At 43.4% G+C, this 21,367-nt stretch overlaps 1 protein-coding gene across 4 annotated transcripts in view; it reads right to left on the bottom strand.

Annotated features, from left to right (window-relative positions):
- The window catches only part of fgd4a (FYVE, RhoGEF and PH domain containing 4a), a 72,301-nt gene that overhangs the window by 24,622 nt on the left and 26,312 nt on the right, over positions 1-21,367 (bottom strand). The window contains exon 3 of one of the 4 annotated variants that reach the window (XM_056281294.1): positions 20,457-20,540. The exons of the other annotated variants lie outside the window; for them this stretch is intronic. Within the exon in view, the coding sequence (XP_056137269.1) occupies positions 20,457-20,540 (84 nt within the window). The remainder of the gene's footprint in view (positions 1-20,456; positions 20,541-21,367) is intronic. 4 annotated transcript variants of the gene reach the window in all.

Raw genomic sequence — 21,367 nt, 5'->3', positions numbered from 1 at the left:
ATCCAAGTCTCTTTTGCATCTTTCACGAATTCAAAATGCTGCAGCTTGGACAACTGCTACAAACAGACACATTCACATCAATCAAACGAGACGTGTCAGGACTCCTGTTAGGTTAAAAGTTGATTTTAGGGGGCGTCCGGGTGGCATAGTGGTCTATTCTGTTGCCTACCAACACAGGGATCGCCAGTTTGAATCTCCGAGTTACCTCTGGCTTGGTCGGGCGTCCCTACAGACAAAATTGGACATTTCTGTGGGTGGGAAGCCAGATGTGTGTATGTGTCCTGGTCGCTGCACTAGCACCTGCTCTGGTTTGTTGGGGCACCTGTTCAGGGGGGAGGGGGAACTGGGGAGAATAGCGTGACCCTCCCACGCGCTATGTCCCCCTGGCGAAACTCCTCACTGTCAGGTGAAAAGAATTGGCTGGCGACTCCACATGTATCGGAGGAGGCATGTGGTAGTCTGCAGCCCTCCCCAGATTGGTAGAGGGGGTGGAGTAGCAACCTAGTAGGCTCGGAAGAGTGGGGTAATTGGTCGGGTACAATTGGGGGGGGATCCCCCCCCCAAAAAATGATTTTAGGATCATACTAATCCCTTGCAAAGCACAGCTAGGTCTGCATCCAAATTATATTTCGTAACTTTTCATCTCCATATACAGCGCCCTTCTTGCTCTTCTAGGATGCCGTCAGGGTCCCTCGGCATGCAAACAGCATGAAGAACCTAGTCTAAAAAAAGCAAATTCAGCATTCTTTAAAATCGCTTCCTCAAAATTGGTACTTGTTGCATTTTTTTTAATCAACTGCACTATTATATTGTTTTTACCCTGTATTTGTCCCTTCTGTTGTTTCAATTCATTTGTGAGCATTTGCTTTCCTTTGGTTGAAGCCTTTATAAATTGCTATGCAAAGTTTATTACTACGTGTTTCTTTTGTTCTTTTGATTCCTCCCCCCCTTTTCTCCCCAATTCTATCCAGCCAAATACCCCACTCTTCCGAGCCGACCCGGTCTCTGCTCCACCCCCTCTGCCAATCCGGGGAGGGCTGCAGACTACCAAATGCCTCCTCCTATACATGTGAAGTCGTCAGCCGCTTCTTTTCACCTGACAGTGACGAGTTTTGCCAGGGGGACATAGCGCGTGGGAGGAGGATCACGCTATTCCCCCCTGTTCCCCCTCCCCCCTTAACAGGCACCCCGACTGACCAGGGGAGGCGCTAGTGCAGCAACCAGGACACATACCCACATCCGGCTTCCCACCTGAAGACACGGCCAACTGTGTCTGTAGGGATGCCCAACCAAGCCGGATGCAACACAGGGATTCGAACCAGCAATCCCTGTGATGGTAGACTACAGAGTAGACTGCCACACCACCCGGACGCCCTACTACATGTTTCTTGATAATATACCACTGATTTTGCAGTTATGTTAATATCTTCTCAGATGTTCCATGACAGGAAGCAGAAACACGATGTTTCATACCAGCAATGTAAATCATTGAGAAGCATAGCTGCAGGATCTCGTTTCATGCAGGGGGTGCCGGCAACAACAAGGGACCAGAATCCAGCCAGAAGAAAAACTGAAGAACCATCAAGTGATAATATATATATCACCACTTATCAACGAGGTACGGGTCGGTGCCGCTACACTGTAGTGTAAGTCATCACGTAAATCCAACGAATCACAAAAACCAACAAAAACACCACTGAGAACGCTATAAGTACTTTTAAGCAGCATTTAGTTTCTTTCTATAGTTTTTTTTATTTTTTTTATTTTTTTTTACCAATCATGAAGCAGAGGGAGGGAAAAATTCTACAGAACCATATAGACTAGTCACAACTTCTCCTTTTATAGCCTAACCGTAATTAAAGACAACAGCTTTAGTGACTTTCTGACTCGGGTCCCACGCTCAGTTTGGGGTGAGGTGACTTTCTAAACATGGCCCCGAAATTACCGATCAATTTTCAAGGCAGCCTCAGGAATTCCACTTGATTATGCACTTTGCTTCCCCTCAGAGCCACATAAAGAATCGTAGGCACACATCCAGGAACAAGTTTCGCCTCAAAATGTACATATTTTGGCTAAAAATGAACTTTCCACCTACACATCATGTTCCCCATGCAATATTTATCCTGGTAGATTGCAGAGGGTCCGCTTCCCACAGCCTGGCTTTTTCTGCTGGGATTGTTACTGTGTAAAACACCATTCCCTTAATCGTAAATCACATCTCTGGGTTCGCATATGGACCAAGCTTGAAATGGTGCAAGTTGTACACATATGTTTCTGTGAAAGTGCAAGAGAGATACTGGGAGGGATATATATCTGCAGACGAGCATTTGAAATCACAAACATGGTTGAACGGGGTTCTTACCTTTAACTATTTAATTTTCTGGGCAAAGCAACAATCTAATTCTCCAACACCTCCATGTCCACAGCCCAAGCATCAAATCAGTGAAAGACAACCAGACCTTTCGATACAGCTTTCCATCATGGCAGCGTTAGCTAGTCCTGGTTAGCACATAGTATGCATACCCCCACAATTTCCTTTTGGCAGCTATCCTTTTGTGACAAGCCACCGTGCGAATTAGCAGGACAGTTTTTTCCCATGGTGTCTGTGGATTTGGATGATGTAAACATGTAGAAAGAGAGGCTTTTAGAGAACAGTGTCCTCAGACATAAGAAACCTGCTTTCCAACATTGAGGTTTGTGGGCATTTTCAGTTTGATCCCTGAGTGGACCACCCTGAAAAAAGTGTTCATCAATGCTTCACACAATACAGCACATTACAGCTCCCTAGACAGACAGACAGACAACAGTGTGCAAAAAGTGCAAAATGTCCTTGTCTTTGACAGAGATGTTCACAGATCTGGCTCAATAAATGGACCTGCAATGTAAAATTTACATAGGCCTGAAGTTGCTATCTTTAACCTAACAAGACATCAAAATGTATATTGAGCAGGGCAGAAATTATGTACTGAGAGCAGTATTGAAGGAAGTGAGGAGTTGACAGGCTGCACTGAAACTCAACTGTTGGTGGTATCTGCTGCTATGGCAACCCCTCCTTCACCTTCTGAAGACAGATATTTATTTCACTATCGAGAAGACTGAGCCTGAAGGCAATTGCTTCTCCCCAAATAAATGCAAACCTACACATGGAGGTGGCAAATTCAGTAATGGCCCAGTAATGATCAGGCTGTGCTGTAGATGAGGACTTAAGTTAAGCTGTTGTTCCACTATTTAGACAAACAGATGTCTGCGACTTCAGCGTTGTGGGTTTGTGGTTTTGCAATTAACCTCCAGCACCATCTAAAATTACGAGCAGCGTCTTCCATCACTGTGACAGCAACACTCAAGAACCTCCAGTCCATCACGAGTGAATAAAATAGAATCAGACAAAATTATCGACTGTTCTGAGGACTGTTTTGTTCTCGAAACTGCATTGCCAATTTATTTGAGGAGATTGGAGTGAGAGAATCTGCACCCAGAGCTCAGGTTGTGCATATATATATACATATATATATATATATATATATATATATATATATATATATATATATATATATATATATATATGTGTGTGTGGGGGGGGGGTGTTATGGTGGAATTACAGCATCTCACCATTCCAGGTTTGATGATCGGGAGGGATGGTGCAGCCACAGAAGACACAATTATAGCTTGCTTCATGCTAGTTCAAACCGAAGAGGATGTCTAATTTTTTTTCACACACCAACGCACAAATACAGAACAGAGCCAGGCGGTTATGGGAAGTGGATGGTTAAAAAAAACCAAAAAAAAACCCGAGGGACTGAAAAACCATAATTATCTTTCCAGAGGTTTGTTTGTTTTTTTTAAACTGATGATCGAGATTGTGTCCATTACAAAATATATCATTTCAACTTGGGCTGCTTTCAAAGACCTAGGGATTTTGCAGATAAGCAAGCTACACCCAATCGCATCCATGCAAAAGCAGAAATTCGGCAAAACCAGGTCCGCACATTCGGCTCCACAACATCTACATAAGACAACACGAGAGAGAAGAGAGCCATACGCCTTAGGACAAGGGTGGAGGCCTTACCTTTGCTCCAGGCATAAACATGAAGTCGGCACTGAGAGCTGGTGCGGCACCTCGGCCCCACTTGGCCTCTCTGACAAACACAATCCAGTCAATGTTTTGAGAGAGATGTCGACAACCTGTCTCAGCTCCTAAACATGACATCACCGCCTCTCTGAGATGTCGTCACACGATAGTAACCCAGTTCAACCTGTTTCAGGGGTTTAACTCCTCCCCCCCACAACATGCACACACACGCGCACACACACACACACACACACACACACACACACACACACACACACACACACACATGCGATCCGCTCCGTCTTCCTTCCCACTTCAGCTGAGGCAACACGTGTAGTGATACTACATAAGTCCTTGATCAAAAACAATGGCACACCTGTCTTGGCTGTCCCTGCCCCGACACCACCAGACGTGTCAGAGGAGTGTCCTGCCACAGCATGACGCTAAAGCTCACCTTTCCTTACCTCAAATAGACATTTAGCACTGTGTGTGTTTGTGTTTGTGTGTGTGTGTGTGTGTGTGTGTGTGTGTGTGTGTGTGTGTGTGTGTGTGTGTGCACATTATGAGCACAGAAAAAAGAAAAAGAAAAATCCTCGAAGAGTTTCTTAATGCATTCTATGCAGTAGGGCTCATGCATTTTTAAATGGGTTACCCCATCGAGCATTCATATTCAGTAATTTAAGACTACCAAAGCAAAAGAGGAAGGAATGATAAAAAAGACTGTACCAGCATAAAAGGAAACCGCTATAGCCATAATATTTTAGACCTCGATCCTCAGCACACAGTACATCAAGTTACTATCTCACAGAAGATAAGAAAGGGTCAAATGTGTGACAGTGCTTTAGAGGGGGAACTCGATGGCACATAGCAAAGCTCCGGTCAGTGCTGGAGTACATATTCAGAGAGTGTTACAGCAACAAGCCTTACACTCAATAGACAATATATATGCAGGGAGTCAGTGTGAAAACAGGTGAGCCCATTACACTATTTCCCAGAACGAGGTGAGGTGGTTAGATCTGAATCTTGCTGTCGATCACCTAAAAACAAACCTCGACGTGCCTAACCGGCAACCAAGAAGACGCAATCCAAAGAACAGGTGAGGGGTTGGAAAGAGAGGACAAGAAAGCCTGGAGAGCTTGCAGATCCAGTGATCAAAACCAAAACAACTTACCCAGTGCCGTAGGCAGAGAGAGGAGCAAATACTAAGGAATGTTTCCTCAGTGAGGATCTCGTGCATATGTGTCCCAGAGGCGCGCTAGCTGGTACAACTTCAGCGGTTACACGCGACGCTCCCATGCAGGCACTGCACCACGACTAAGTGACTCAGCTCAGCAGAGGAACTCGCAGACCAGGGGACTCCTCCCACACACTCCTCCTCACACACTCCCAGCTTCAAGACAACCAGAAATGCCTGTATAAAGTACATAGCCGCACCAAGTAATGCACGCACGCACACACGCACGCACACACACGTTTTCTGCTTGTTTTTATACTCGTGAGGACCCCCACTGACTATTCATTCCCAAGCCCCTAATCCTGAGTTTAAGCATCGGCACTATATACCTAACCTTTAACCTTACCCTATGAGCCTGTGAAATATTGACAAAATCAAATATCACTTCTTTTTTTTTCTTCTGAATACCTCAATGTCAATATTTTGCAGATGACCATTGGTACTTTCATAAGATATTTACATGCAAGAAAATGTTGAGAAAACAGAAATGATCATTAGTAATGTGGATATGATGACCAAGCAGGTACAGGCATTTCTTTCACTCAGATAAAACAGTCTAATGAATTCAAACAATACATCACAATAAGAAAATATTATGATGACCCAAATCCCATGTTATCTCGTCTCGCGTCACAAAATTGATATCAAAATTGCTATATTGCCCAGCTCGACCTTTCCCAAACCTCAACCTAACCCTAACCCATGTCCTAGCCCTAAAATGTCAGCTTTGAAGGAGCGAGGTCCAGCCAAAAAATCTTCCCTGTCATGGTTAGAAACTCAAGTTTGCCGTCACAACGTTTTGGATTGGATTGGCTCATTTAGATAGGAATGTGAGGGAGTAAAAGGAGCTGCCTGGAGTCACTTACGATTAACGCCAGTGACATGCAATTAAGCCCGAAAACACCGGGGTTGACATGCAGCTCTGTACGCTTGTGAGGAGAATCAATAAAGACTAAAGATAATTTATCACACCATTTTAAAAACAGTCAGTGATTAGGAAATCTATATTTTTCTGTATGAATTGTATCTCATGAACTGCATTCAAAGAAAATATTCTCTTGTAAGCATATACACATGTAAACACACACACACACACACACACACACACACCCTCCAGATACATCTTTAATTCAAGTGTTGACCAGATTGCTCTTGTTCTTGCTCGTGCCACTGATCTGATTTGCTTTAATCTGCTCAGTACACAAGCAGAAGAACAGAGGAAGCATGTGGCAAAAAGAGCATGGGAATAAGAGCGTGTTCGAGAAAGACAGATTTGATATTATGAGTGAGAAATGGCAAGAATGACAAACTATCAGGAAATTTGCTCACACAGAGACATATACAATGGCACATTGATGCAAGGACAGACAACTGGATCAGGACAGACTCTTGATAGTCAAAACCTACCTCTCATTTTGCCTAGCCAGTGTTTCAGTCCAATCAATCAATGATTAACAAACTGTTAAAACGGTCAGTAACTCTGCCCGCCATTCCTGTTGCATAATGAAACCTCTTGCCTTTACATACACACATCCCCTTACACTCATCGCTTGGAAATATGTTCAAAATAAATGAAAATGAAACAAAGTCGTTGCAAGGCTAACTGTAAATATGACCATAAACATGCTACCGTTTGCAGAAGTCTGAAAAGGGAACTCTGGGTTGAGCTTCTCCATGGCTGACCTGTCTTGCACTACTGGGGGAAAAAAAAGCAGTTTTCTGATGCTGAACCTTGGCTTGAGCAATCAGCTCAACATTGCTATAACCAAGTGTCTGCAAACAATGCAGCGGACGCAATATATGCAGATTTGTCCTGCTATGAACCACCCAAATCACGCAACTATTTTCGTTAGGCAGAGTAATGAAGAGTTCACAACATATGACAGCTTACGTCATCTGATGTTCCCTACGAGTGTGTGTACAGTATGCATATGTGTTTATGTATGTGTGTTATTATGTGTGTGTGTGTGTGTGTGTGTGTGTGTGTGCGTGCGCGCACATATGTATATCGCCACACACACGCGCTCTCAAACATACACACACAGCTTGTACAAGTTTTTTTTTTTAGCTCATTTGTTATCCAATTCAGCAATGCACTTAAAGCGTACAGACATACACTGTCACCTTGAACACACTTTACCCTCCTTCCTCCCCTCTACCCACCACCAAATACAGCTCATAAAACCTGCTTGCATTTCAAGGTCACGTTAAGTAATAGTAAGATTAATAATAGTGGCAATAAAATAATAAAAATAGAAATAGTAACAGTGAGAAAGCAGGGTACAGGAGGAGTGGACAGATAGTAGTGTACAAAAAGACAACACTTTGAATAATCCTCTAGAATCAGGCATAATTATACTCTTAACAGGTCTCTATCATTTATCAAATATGAGTTTGTGTAGGCATGTAGGTTTCTGTAAGACATGTAGGTCAGGTGAATCGGCCATACTAAAACTGTCCCTAGGTGTGAATGTATCTGCCCTGTGATGGACCAGTGGCCTGTCCAGGGTGTCTCCCCGCCTGCTGCCCAGTGGCTGCTGGGATAGGCTCCAGCATCCCGCGACCCTACTCAGGATAAGTGGCTTGGATAATGGATGGCTGGATGGATGGAGTTTCTGTAAGTCTAAGTAATGAGTGATCTGTTCCATACAGTACAATTCCCATAGTTTTTCTAACCTGATCACATGAATAGGGGGATCTGGATCTAGCCAATGGCTAGTGAGACATTTGATAACTGCATCAAATAGAATCTGAAGAATATAAGTATGTGCTCGTTTTTCAATGCCGTCTGGTATCACTCCAAGTAATGCTACCACGGGGTCCCTAGGCAAGTCAAAGTTGAAAACATCCCTGAGCATGACATATATGTCGTCCCAATAGGTCCTAAGCTTTGGAATGTATGCACATAGTTAGCTGATACCTCCCCACATGCCCTCCAGGAAGCACCAGACATAGATGCACCAAATTTACATGTTATATGAGGTACTAGAAGAACCCCGCTACAATGTAGCGGTTTGGTTATCCACCCGTCTAAATCTCCCTCCTCTTCATCCTGCCAGCTAACCGCCTTCCCCCTGCCCCTAAACCCCCCCACTCCAACTCCCTCCCCCCAAATGCTCAGATTCATCTGAAATGCCGAGAAAAGTGGTTTTTAGCCATTTTTTGAAAAATGCATATTTTGCATATTTATGCATAATTAATTATTCATAATTTTAATGTTCTGCTATTTTTATAGGCGCCCCTGATCATCCACAATAACCTCCAGAAAGAATCAAGGCCCCAAGTACTTTAGTTTGGCCGTTTATAGACTCTCACACAGACACACACCACACACCAGACACACATTGTGAAAATACAGGAGTAGATTATAAAGAAGCATATAATAGGTTTCCATCTAAACTCTCTCTCCATGTATTTGATCTGGTGACTATGTGGGCCCCTGAGCAGATGTTATTCCAGGTCTCTGTGGGAATTGGTTCTGATAATTGTAGTTCGTTTTCCCATTTTGTCTTAATATAGTGGGAGTCATTCTCATCTATTGTTAGAAAAGCACCATACATACCAGAAATGGTTTTGCTCATCGGATTATTAATTTGTAGAATAATCAGCTGCCTTTCAATAGCTTTAGCAACTTGGATCTTATCAAGGTCACCTTTTTTTGCATAGGAAATGTCTAAGTTGTAAATATTTATAGACATCTGTCTGCGGAAGGTTAAATTCCTTTTATTTGTTCAAAAGACTTCATAGTTGGCCTTACTTGATCAAAGAGCTGGTGCAAATAAATTAAGCCATATTTTGATGAGTTCCTAAAACTTGTGTCCATGTGGGAGGGAATAAAGTCCTTTATGGACCCGATGGGAATAAGGGCTAAAATAGGGATGGGTAAATCAAGTTTTTTTTGTACTTCTTTCCAAATTTTAATGTGAATTTACTCCAGTTGTTCATGTTGCAATCTCTCACAGTAAGTCCTATGAAGGGCAATTCTGTTAATTTATGCTGGCAAGCTGATTCCATTACGTTCAACCACCTACTGTCTACATCGTTGTTGATCCATACAGGGAATAGTTTCAGTTGAGCGGCCCCAGAATTACATCTCATAGTTAGGGAGCGCTATACCTCCCTCTTCCTTTGAGAATTGCAGTATTTTATTTCTGACCTTTGGGCGCTTCCTCTGCCATAAAAAAACAAGAGGTGAGACAATCTAACATGCGGAGTGTACAATTAGGTATTTTAAAAGGGATACAACAGTATACATATGGTCTCCATTCTCCCCAAAATGGATAAGGGTAGTGTGCCACCTATCTAGTTCATCTTTTATAATTCTGAGCAATTTCTCATAATTGGCCTGGTAAAGTTTATCTAGTGTGGGGGTAATCTGATTCCCCAGATATATGATGCTCACTGCTGGCCATTTGAATGCACTATTGACTTTAACCATTTGGGGAATGAGTCCACTTATGTCCATAGCCTCTGTTTTATCAACGTTAACCTTGTAGCCAGAAAAGAAACCATACTGTTCAATGCACTTTTATAGCAGGAATGGAACTAGAAGGATTTGTGCAGTACAATAAAACATCATCTGCATATAGCAAAACTTTGTGTTCTTCTCCATCAGCTATAATTCCCTGTATTCTAGTGTTATCCCTTATCATCTGTGCAAATGACTCAATACATAGGGCAAATAATAATGGAGACAAGTTGCAGCCCAGATGAGTTCCCCGCTCTAGATTGAAGGCGTCCAACGTATGTACATTTATTCTCACTGAAGCTAGTAGTTTAGAGTATAAGATTATGGTCCACTGAATAAATTTGGCCCCAAAATCCAGCCTACTTAAAGTTTTAAACATGGTAAAATGCCTTCTCTCCATCCAACAATAAAACCATGCCCCCCACCCACCCCCACCAGAGTGAGCATGAGCAATGATGTTGAAAAGCCGATGAATATTATTACTGGAGTACTGCCCTGTGTTAATCCCTGTTTGGTCAGGATGAATAATACAAGTTATAATTTTGTTGACTCTCCTAGCCAGAATAGAAGCAAGGATGCAATGATCTCCATTTAGTAAAGAAATTGGCCTATATGAGCTGCATTGTGTTGGGTCTTTACCCGCCTTTGTTATTATCACAGTAGTTGCATCCGACCATGTGGGGCAATGGTCTCATTTTCCAAAGCACAGTGATAGGTGTCTGACATAAGAGGGGACAACACTGACTCAAATGTCTTATAGAATTAATTTACAAAGTCATCTGGGCCTGGACTTTTGTTATTCCTTAGAGTCTGCATTACCTCCTTTATTTCCCAGTCTGCTATGGGTTCGTCCAAATGGGAAGCCAAATCGCCTGAGAGTTGTATAAAAATTTTCCCTGAAGAAAAGTTTTGATCTCATTTTTGTCAGAACATGTACTAGAATTTGTATATAATGTAGGGTCATACCAAATAGTTCGAAGCTTCGACGCTTCATTCATAATGATGACATTCGAATTCTAAATCAACATTCAAATGTTGGACAGCTTTTTTGTTGTTGCATGTCTATTCATTCTATTTAAACCAATGGGGTATTTCTGCACAGTTGCAGATATCTCCATTTGCTTGGCACCCCGCACTCCATCAAGATGTCATCACTTTCATACCAACAACTTAAGATGTCAAAGAAATCGTCAGTTTGGAAGCACTTTAAGATTGCCGATGATGATACCATTTCTGTCGTAGCGTAATGTTGCTATAAGCCTAAGGGCGCAATTATTATTTCATCATTATTCTATGCCATATTGGATTAGCCTACATGTATTTATGTTGACGAGTTATATTCATTAAAGAAAGCTGATTTATTAAAAAAAAGACTAACTCATTTAATCTGATAAATCACTTTATTCAAATTGAGGATTTTTTTGAGGATTTTTTTTAAGGGTTTTTATGATGACATCATAAAATATGATGAGACATTCAATGCTTCATTCAATAGACCCTCCAAATGTAGAAAAACGACATTCAGTACAGCCCTAATATAATGTCTTATAAATATCAGCAAAAGCCTCAGCAATTTGTTGGGGTTTAGTCAGAAACTGATTTGGTCTTGGTGACTTAAACGTTTTCATTGCATTAGAAACCTGTTGCTTCCTTAAGCGGAAAGCTAGTAGTTTACTTGCCTTTGAGCCATGTTCATAATATCTTTGTTCGGCAAATCTCTCTCTTTTTATTTTTTTTGGATTTCACCCCCTTTTTCTCCTCAATTGTATCCGGCCAATTACGCCAGTCTTCTGAGCCATCCCAGTCACTTGCTCCACCCCCTCTGCCAATCCGGGGAGGGCCGCAGACTACCACATGCCTCCTCCGATACATGTGGAGTTGCCAACCACTTCTTTTTACCTGACAGTGAGGAGTTTCACCAGGGGGACGTAGCGTGTGGGAGGATCACGCTATTCCCCCTAGTTCCCCCTCCCCCCCAATAGGTGCCCCGACCAATCAGAGGAGGCGCTAGTGCAGCGACCAGGACACATACCCACGTCCGGCTTCCCACCTGCAGACGTGGCCAATTGTATCTGAAGAGATGCCCGACCAAGCCGGAGGTAACACGAGGATTCGAACCGCCGATCCCCATGTTCGTAGGCAATGGAACAGACCGCTACGCTACCCGGACGCCCCATTATATCTTTGTTTGACAAATCTTAGCTGTCCGTCAATTCAGAGGACAAACAGTCTAGGGTCCTGCGAGCTCCCCTCAAAGATGTCAATAAAGCTGCTGTGGGTTGTGCTTTATGCTGCTCTTCTAACCGCTTTATTTTATCTCCCAATTCTGCTCTCCTTTGATTGTTTCTCTTCTTTTTTTGCGGTGATGTAGGAAATAATACGACCCCTGAGATAACCTTTTGCACAGTCCCACAGTATAACCGGTGATGAGTCTGCATGCGTGTTGACATGCACATCAAGTTGGAGCTCAGCTTTAACACACTCTGCAAGCTGTACAAGTTTAATTGGAATGACAGGTGTACGTTATTGTCTTCCAGCAAACCAGTTTGAACAGAACAGCATCTGTTCACCAAAGTGTTTCAAATGCCTTTTATTGAATGCTTATTAATATAACGAAACTATATTTGAAAATGAGGAATGCACTTTAGCTGATTAACCTTTTCCTGTCAAGGAAAGGGTTTCGGTGAATTGATACAACAACCATGCTTTGAGCTGATTGGATGGCCATGTGAAAAAAATCATCACATAAAATTGTGTAATGATGACCCCTTATATTTGAAATGCAACAAATGCAAGGCCAGTAAGTCCTTAGCAGTGGCCGGTGCTCCTGCATGCTTGGTGTTGGAGCAATGAGTTGAAATCTGACAGGTGTTTCTCGGTGACACATTGGTAACATGTAGTATTTCTAAAATTCACAAGAGGCATTAGTGACAGTAAAAGTCTTTGCTGACTAACTACAATAACACAACGCATATGGAATCTGCTGAAGCACACCATAATAAACTCTCGTGGGGTAAAATGCAAAGCAAAGGACAATTACAGCAAGATAAAAGAAAAAACAAACTAGTTCAGCCATTTCTCACCTTAATTATTAACACAAAGGCCAGCATGCACAAAAACACATACAAGCAGACATGCATTCAGAGGTGTACACATACATTAAACACACATATATGGAAGCACACATGCACACACCTCTGTCCATTCTTGCTGGCAAACATCAGTCGATGACAGAGGAGAGTTTGTACACAAAACCCTCGCTCTTATTGTAACGGTGGCACAAGTACTGTGTGTAAATGCTTATAGCTTTGTGTACGTGTGTGTGTGTGTGTGTGTGTGTGTGTGTGTGTGTGTGACATACGCAGTGTAACAGACAAGAGTCTGCTAACCCTTACGGCGAAGCATAGGGATTAGCCGTTTTGGTTGAACCACCCAGACCTTTTTGGGATTAACCCTGCCTCATCCCCTAATCCAAGGGCTAACCCCAGATTACAACCCCCTGCCAGACTGTCTGCCCCATGTCATGACGCACTGGGCAGGGGCACATAGACAATCGTGTTGTGGTGGTGTGTTTGTGTGTGAATGTGGCAGGGAGTGTTTATATGTGTGTGTGAGTGTGTGTGTGTGTGTGTGAGTGTGTGTGTGTGTGTGTCTGTGTGTGTGCATGCGTGCGTGTGTGTGAGTGAGTGAGAATATCTGCATGAGTGTTTATGTGTGCATGTGTTTATGGGAGGATTGGTGTTAAAAAGAAGAGAGAGAATATTAAAGACAATAAAAGTGATGCGTAGAGAAAAAATGCTGGGGAGGATGATCAGTGGTAAGGAATAATATATGCGACACATGATTAAGAGAGAGTGAAAAGGAGGAAGGTGGCGCCAAGGTCTGGGATGAAGAGAGAGAATGTGCGGAGAACAGAAGAAATGAGGAAGAGTGCTGTAACTGCGGCCTTGTGATGGCCTGGCGGCCTGTCCAGGGTGTCTCCCCGCCTGCCGCCCAATGACTGCTGAGATAGGCTCCAGCATCCCCGCGACCCTGAGAGCAGGACAAGCGGTTCAGATAATGGATGGATGGATGGATGGATGTTGTAACTGCAGGAGCTGTAAATGGAAGGAGCAAGGAGAAAAGTTGAAAGGATAGGTGAGAGGGGGTGAAGTCTACAATGAGCGACAGCTGAAGAAAAAAGAGGGGGAAATATACAGGGAGGAGGAATGGGAGAGAGCACACTGTCGGGGAAAGGGCAGAGAAAAGCAGTAAGGGGGAAATAGATGGGAAGCCACATGTACCCAGGAAGAGTGGTGAATGGGAATTAACAGGGGGGGGGGGGTGAGACAGAGAGAGAGAGAGAGAGAGAGAGAGAGAGAGACAGAGAGAGAGAGAGACAGAGAGAGACAGACAGCGAGAGAAAGAGAGTGAGAAAGAGAGAGATGGAATTCAGAAACATGAGAGTAAAATGGAGAGGGCTAAAGAGGAAGAAGAAGAGGGAAAGTGCTCATTCATCACACAAGCGCAGACTGTGCGCGCGCACAAACACACACACACGATGTAAAAACAGAGTAGCGGAAGGGTATGACCACTTCTTCACACCGCTGTATAGCTGTGAGCTGCAGAGGAAGAAGTGCTTGCCTCCCTTCACACCATCGTGCTGCATGCACCACTGCCCCCTTCACCCACACAACCACACTCACTGCTCTGCATATCCACCTGCCCTTAAAGTTTGAGCCAATGAGGCCGAGCATCAATCCATCATCCAAACCACTTGTCCTGCTCTCAGGGTCGTGGGGATGCTGGCGCCTATCCCAGCAGTCACTGGGCAGCAGGCAGGGAAACATCCTGGACAGGCCACTAGTCCATCACCGGACCAACACACACACACACACACACACACACACACACACACACACACACACACACACACACACACACACACACACACACACACACACACACACACACACACACACACACACACACACACACACTCACTCACACCTAGGGACAATTTGGTATGGCCAATTCACCTGACATACATGTCTTTGGACTGTGGGAGGAAACTGGAGCCCCCAGAGGAAACCCACGCAGACACGGGGAGACCATGCAAACTCCACACAGAGGATGACCCGGGACGACCCCCAAGGTTGGACTATCCTGGGGCTCGAACCCAGGACCTTCTTGCTGTGGGGCAACTGCACTAACCAATGCGCCACCGTGCTGCCCGTATTTAATTTTCTCTATTTTAATTCTCTATTTGGACTTCTACTTTCAGTTGTGATCAAACAAATCCTCCATATTGCTTGTGCCTTTTGAAGATGCACTCTGAACAAGTTACTCTTTTTGAGTATTGTAACTGAATATGTTACGAATTACATTGAGGACAATGTATTCAGACACGAAACACATTTTTCAAAGTATTCTGACCAACCCCGCTTTTAGGTGCTGGGAGAAAGTGGCACCCCAGCCAATGGATGAAGAAGAAGAGAGGGAAGGAGAAGATGGCAACTCTGTTGGGCTGCAGTACCTTCTAACTCACTCCTGTTGAAAAAAAAACAAAATGTGAGGGGAGTCTCCTTGACTGCAATCAGGGAGACCCATGAAGCTCCGGCATGCTGCCTTCCTGCTCAGGTCACCAGCACAGGTCACAGACGCTGTCGTCAGAGCCTACCAAGCAGCGCGGACATGTGAAGCTGAAGACATTCTGCGGGGCTTACCTTTATGAGGCCAAGCACATAAAGCAAATACAGACTTGAAGAAGAAGGACTCTTAGATGTCACTCAGCTTGGTTTGGTATAGAAAGCAGTGTGCACACACAATGGTAAAACTCAAGACATGACATTGATTGGTTGGTGTTCGTTACAGTAAACTAAGCAATGCAAATGCTAACTGCACAGTCCCCACTGTGACACAGACAGGGTGACAAAAAGTAGGTGAAAGATTTTAGCATCTTAAGATATCTTGTGGCTAATGCTAACTGCTGCCTCCACAAAACACACACACACACACACACACACACACACACACACACACACACACACACACACACACACACACACACACACACACACACACACAGAAAATCATCCTCACACCACTGGCTACCTTCGTCCTGCATAGAACCCTGCAGCACCAAGGGTGCAGATCTCATACAACTTGGGGGGGGGGGGGCATAAACATGGAATTTTTTTCAACATTATTTTCTGTATTTTCTTATATATTTATATATGCAATAATGAAAAATGGGTGTTAATGTGGGCTACTGGAGGCTATAATGCATAATTTCACAGTAGCTAGGTAATGTGAGCTGGCACACATTTAAAATAGCTAAATAAACGTTTATGGGTGCCATGCTATTGTTCCGACAGCTCATTATTCCGAAACCCCAATAGTCCAAAGAATGTTTCATTGGACCGAAAGGCCGTTTGTCTGACAGCCCATTATCCCAAAAACAAATGCCCACTGCTCCGAAGGCCTGTTGTTCCGAAAGTACACATTCTCCCTGGAGTTGTTAGTTCAATGACTGCCGGTATTACACCAAAATCTGTAACCCGTCAGATTACACTGGAAAACAATTTTTTTTCAAACGTTTTGCTTCCTGAAAAAATTAGAGATTATGACAATGTGATTATAGTCGATGTCAAACTGAAGACAAAAATAATTTCTGATTAGCTGTATCACGTAGGAATTTGGAAAAACATTAAAATAACTTTTATTGAATTTAACATGTTTAATTGCATAATGGTGCTGACACATTGTGTTAGTTCAACTGAGCTTAAAATGTTTTGCAGCTGATTTTCGTTTGTACTCAGCATCTGGTGCCTCTCGTGTCAGTGGCCAACTATAGTCTGCCAGCATTGATGGATTCCAGTTGCCCCAATACCTCTTTTCCACGGTCACAATGTCCTGGTGAAACCTTTCACCATGTTCGCCACTGGCTGCACCAAGATCAGCAGGGAAGAGGTCAAGTGTGAATACAGAAAATGAATTTTCTGTGACATGTTGCACTTCATGGTTTTGTGTGCTTCAAGCATGTTGTCAAGAAGCTCAGTGTAGTTTGGTGCTCTGTGGTTGCCAAGAAAATTCTCAACAACATCCCTAAATGCCTCCTTCCATGCTATTTTCTCTGGCCCCACTAGCAGATCTTCTGACCGTCACTGATGGCCTGTCTGATTTGTGGACCAACAAAAAATGCCTACCTTAATCTTGGCATCGGTTATTCTCGGAAACATCTGTCTCAAATAGCGAAATCCATCAGCCTCTTTGTTCATTCCTTTCACAAAAATTTTCATCAATCTGAGTTTTATATGAAGAGGAGGCAGAAATATATTTGCCGGGTCGACAAATGGTTTATATGCCAAACTTTTCTGCCCTGGAACGAAATGCTTACGGAGCAGCAGTTCTTTTTAATGTAATGTGACTCTTTAGCACGGCTATCCCATTCACAAAGGAAACAACAGTACTTTGTATATCTGAGCTGCCTTCCTAGTAGCAGTGCCAATACTTTTAGATCACCACAGATGTTCCAGTCATAGTTGTTGTACTGTATGTGTTTCAACAACAGTTCCATGTTATTGTAGGTTTCTTTCATGTGTACTGCATAGCCAATGGATACTGAAGAGTGGACATTGCCAGTGTGTAACAGGACAGCTTTCAGGCTTAACTTTGACGAATCTATAAAAAGACGCCATTGGTGGAACGCTCTGATGGCCGAGCGGAATAAACCGCCGTTCTTGCAATCCGCTCGTCATGTGGCTGGGAGGTTCGTATCCCAGACTCGCCGTAACCGGTCATGGCCAGAGCGTCCACGGGCTAAGGCATTCATTAGGCCACCCTTACCCCAGGGGTAGTGGGTGTAGATCGGTGTAGTGTTCAGGGACTCGTCGTTCTCCAGCGACCCCTCTGCCCCATCTGGGTGCCTGCAGCCAAGCAACCGAAAGCATTCTCCTTAGGTCTCCTTCGCGGCCTGAAGGTGATGCAATCCAGGCGAAGCTTCAGCGTGTAAAATAGCGAGAGCAGCTGACACGAGTTTGAAGGAAGCTGGTGTTACGACTATCTCCTTCCTGTGGAAACATGAGCCAGGGGAGTTATTCGACAAGCGTTCCGGCCATATGCCATTGGGTTAATCGGGTGGGATAAGGGGAAAAACTAGAAATAAATTTATAAGAAAAAAGATGCTATTGTTGTGGATCATGCACGCAACCCAAAGCCATGAACAATCCATCAATGTCAGTGCAGAAACAGAAGTTGTCAACCTGCATAAATAAGTTTGTCAAATGTTCTTGACGGTTCTGAAAGAGAAATTGTACCTGGTGACAGCAAACCCCATCCTTGCAATCTTGAACCAAGTAGTTCTGCTTTAGCTTTTGACAAACCTAAGTCCCTGGCAGGTCATTTAATTCTGGCTGTGTTATCAGATGAGGATAACCAGGCATAAAGGGTCCAACATGTGGATCAGTGTCATTTTCCACATCTGGTTCATGTGTTGTGGCATCTTCATCTGCCTCATCTAGGCTCCATGTCTCTGGTGGCTTCGGTACTGGCGAACTGTCATCATGTGGCACTGGTCTCATGGTTGAAGGCAGGTTGGGGGGTATTCAATAGATTTCTTATTTTTAGTAGAGAAGCCAGATACATGGGTCAGACAGAAGTAACAGTCTGTCACGTGATCTTTCTTTTCTCACCATATCATTGGGACTACAAATGGCATTGACTTCCGAGTACTTCTGAGCCAAGCCCTCAGGTTGACTGCACATGTTGCACAACAAATGTGTGGAGCCCAGGGTTTGTCTTGGTCACCAATTTTACATCTGAAGTAGAGCTCGTAGGATTTCTTGATAAGTGCAGTCATGGTGCGTCTTTGAGCCTTAAGCGTGTACTCACCACAGATGTAACAGAATGTATCACGGCTGTTGCAACATTGACGAGACATTTCTGCTGTATTAAATCTTCCTTAAGACAATAAATCCTTTTGTTAAGTTTACTCACTATGCTATTGCCTGAAGAACATGTGCATCAACATGCATCCAAACAGCATGTGTAAATGTGAGCAGCTTTTATAGCCTGTCTGTTAGCATCTAACCTGGCTAAACATGCCCAGGCATGCCTAAGACAACATCTGCATAGCACCCACACTGAGTGCATGTCCAGGCATGCTTGGACTGACCAAAACAGCTTGCTTTGTGGGCAATATACTAGTAGACTTAAAATATGAAAGGAAATCACAAAAATATGTTATATCTACAAAACAGTATTTGATAGGAAAATTTTAAGGTGATTTTTGCAATGAGCAGCCCAAAATCCATAAAGTACACCCAAATGTGTTCAGGAAGCAAAATCTTTGTTGTCCAGTGTTATGTGACCCTGCCCTTAAAATGCACTATTTCGGCCATTGCCCCAGATAATAATCCAAATCTTAACCACACCAAACCCACGTCAACAATTAACTGTCTCCAACAGAATGCCTAATCTTAACCATTTCTAATTTTATGCCTACATTTAACCACATCAATCTGACTGTCGTATCCTGTCTGAAATAGCATGTTTTAAAAGCATGGTCACAATTTGAGGGGTCACAGATTTCAGTGTAACACCCGCCCTGTCCAGTGTCATTGTGAATCATTGATCTGAACTGGCCAGAGGAAAATACAAGAAGGTTGACATTTCTGCTGAAGTAGAAATGACATTCTTACAATTAAAAAAAAAATCATTACACCTCCTATTCACGTGAATTAGTAGTAAACGGTATCTTCGTGTTTGCACATAAAATACACTAAGATATTAAGGGCAAGGAACTCCAGGGAGAGTGTGTATTTTCAGAACGATGGGCCTTCGGAGCAGCGAGCTTTTGCTTTTGAGATAATGGGCTGTCGGACAAATGGCCTTTCGGTCCAATGGGACATTTTTTGGACTATTGGGATTTCGGAATAATGGGCCATCGGAACAATGGGCAGTCCCCTGTTTATGTTAGCTAGACGATCTTTACCATGTTAAGATGTAGCTCCTTCACATCCACTTCAAACACTCACCATTAGAAACCAAAATGAGTCTCCGAATTTTTAAATTAATATAACTACAATTTCAACGCCTGTCTCAAATAATGGCCTGTCTCTAATAAAGGCTGGGTGTGCTACGCTGTTCAAACAAATACATACCCGGGCAATTATTGGAAGTTTTACGGGTATGATCAATGTAACATTTGCTAGCAAGCTAGCTCAAATATGGATCTGGCTGGGGATAAGTTAATTCACTTAAGACAGAAAACAGTCTTGTTACGTTTCTACACCTTTTCTTCTGTTGACGAGTAGACTTTAACTTTGTTTGAACAAAGTTACTCACAAGGCATCTGTCACAGGACTAGCCTATGGTCCTAGCAGTTACCAGTCACACCAGCCACTAGACTCACTCACTGAAGACGCAGTTCTGATGTGCTACAGAGATGGAATCTGGTAAATAATTTAGAAATAATTTTTTTGAGGTAACAACTTCATGTTTTTCCAGAAGTTGGAGGGCACATATCCCCTCCAACCCCCCCCCAGGATCTGCTCTCAAGGTCTGAGGACGATGCAAACGGAAGATATCTAAAATAGGACACAGTATGTAAAAGATGTGCTGTAGAGGAAAAAAAGAAGCTGAAAAGAATAAAAAGCTGAAGCAGAAAAGGTGGATGATGTTAAGGTGTAGTCAACAGTGCCTACCTATGGAGTGTTCAATTTTCACCGCCACACAAGCCTCCTTGTCAGCACTGTCGTACTGGAAACAGCTGGGTCTGCCTTTCTTTTCTGTAACGACAAAACACCATATTCAACGCTCAAGGTATCCAGCACACTTGCTGCAGCGTGCAGGCGAGCAAGAGGTCACTGGAAGATGTGAAGTTATTTTAAGATTCGGCTACCGTCTGACAGAAGAGGGGCAGGAACCTTAAGCAGTTCCAATCGACTCCATGATTAATTTAAGAGGGGTGCCCATGTGATACAAAAAAGAGGATGAAAATGAAGAGAGGGGGGGGGGGGACAGAAAGTGAGGAATCAAGTGGGAAAGAGCGGAGGAGGGACAGATGAAAAAGAAAAAAAGGAAGGGGGTAGGAAAGAGACATGAGGAGGGATGGTGGGAAGAAAAAAATGAGTGGGAAATTGGGATGCTATTCCCTCGAGATTATTTCTGAAATACCCCCACCCACCACCTACCCCACCTCACCTCCCCCCGCCGTTGAAACAACAGCCAAGAAAGTGTTCTGAATATACACGAGAACGCAGATGTTCAAATATGGACCAAAGGCCAGCAGATCCCAGTGCTGGTAGCTGCACTTAATGTTATCAGGCTAATTTTATATTTGTTTAGAAATGTAAAAGAAAAAAAAAGGAATATCCCTCTTCCCCTCAGAGCTTATAAGTCTAATTAGTCTGACTGTGATATGTAGGGCATCCTCATTGGGGAGAGCTAACATTTTCTCCACACAGCTGTTAAATATGCACATAAAAGATTAAAGAGAAAATAGCAACGCTAGTAAAAACTATGATGGGCTCACACACACACTTGCATACTTACAGAAAACACATGCACGCACACTGATATGCAGGCACACACACACACACACACACACACACAC

The sequence above is a fragment of the Lampris incognitus genome, chromosome 6 (assembly GCF_029633865.1).
Source record: "Lampris incognitus isolate fLamInc1 chromosome 6, fLamInc1.hap2, whole genome shotgun sequence".
NCBI lineage: Eukaryota > Metazoa > Chordata > Actinopteri > Lampriformes > Lampridae > Lampris > Lampris incognitus.
Note: the sequence above shows the minus strand (reverse complement) of the source record. Positions and strands in the feature narration are given on the sequence as shown.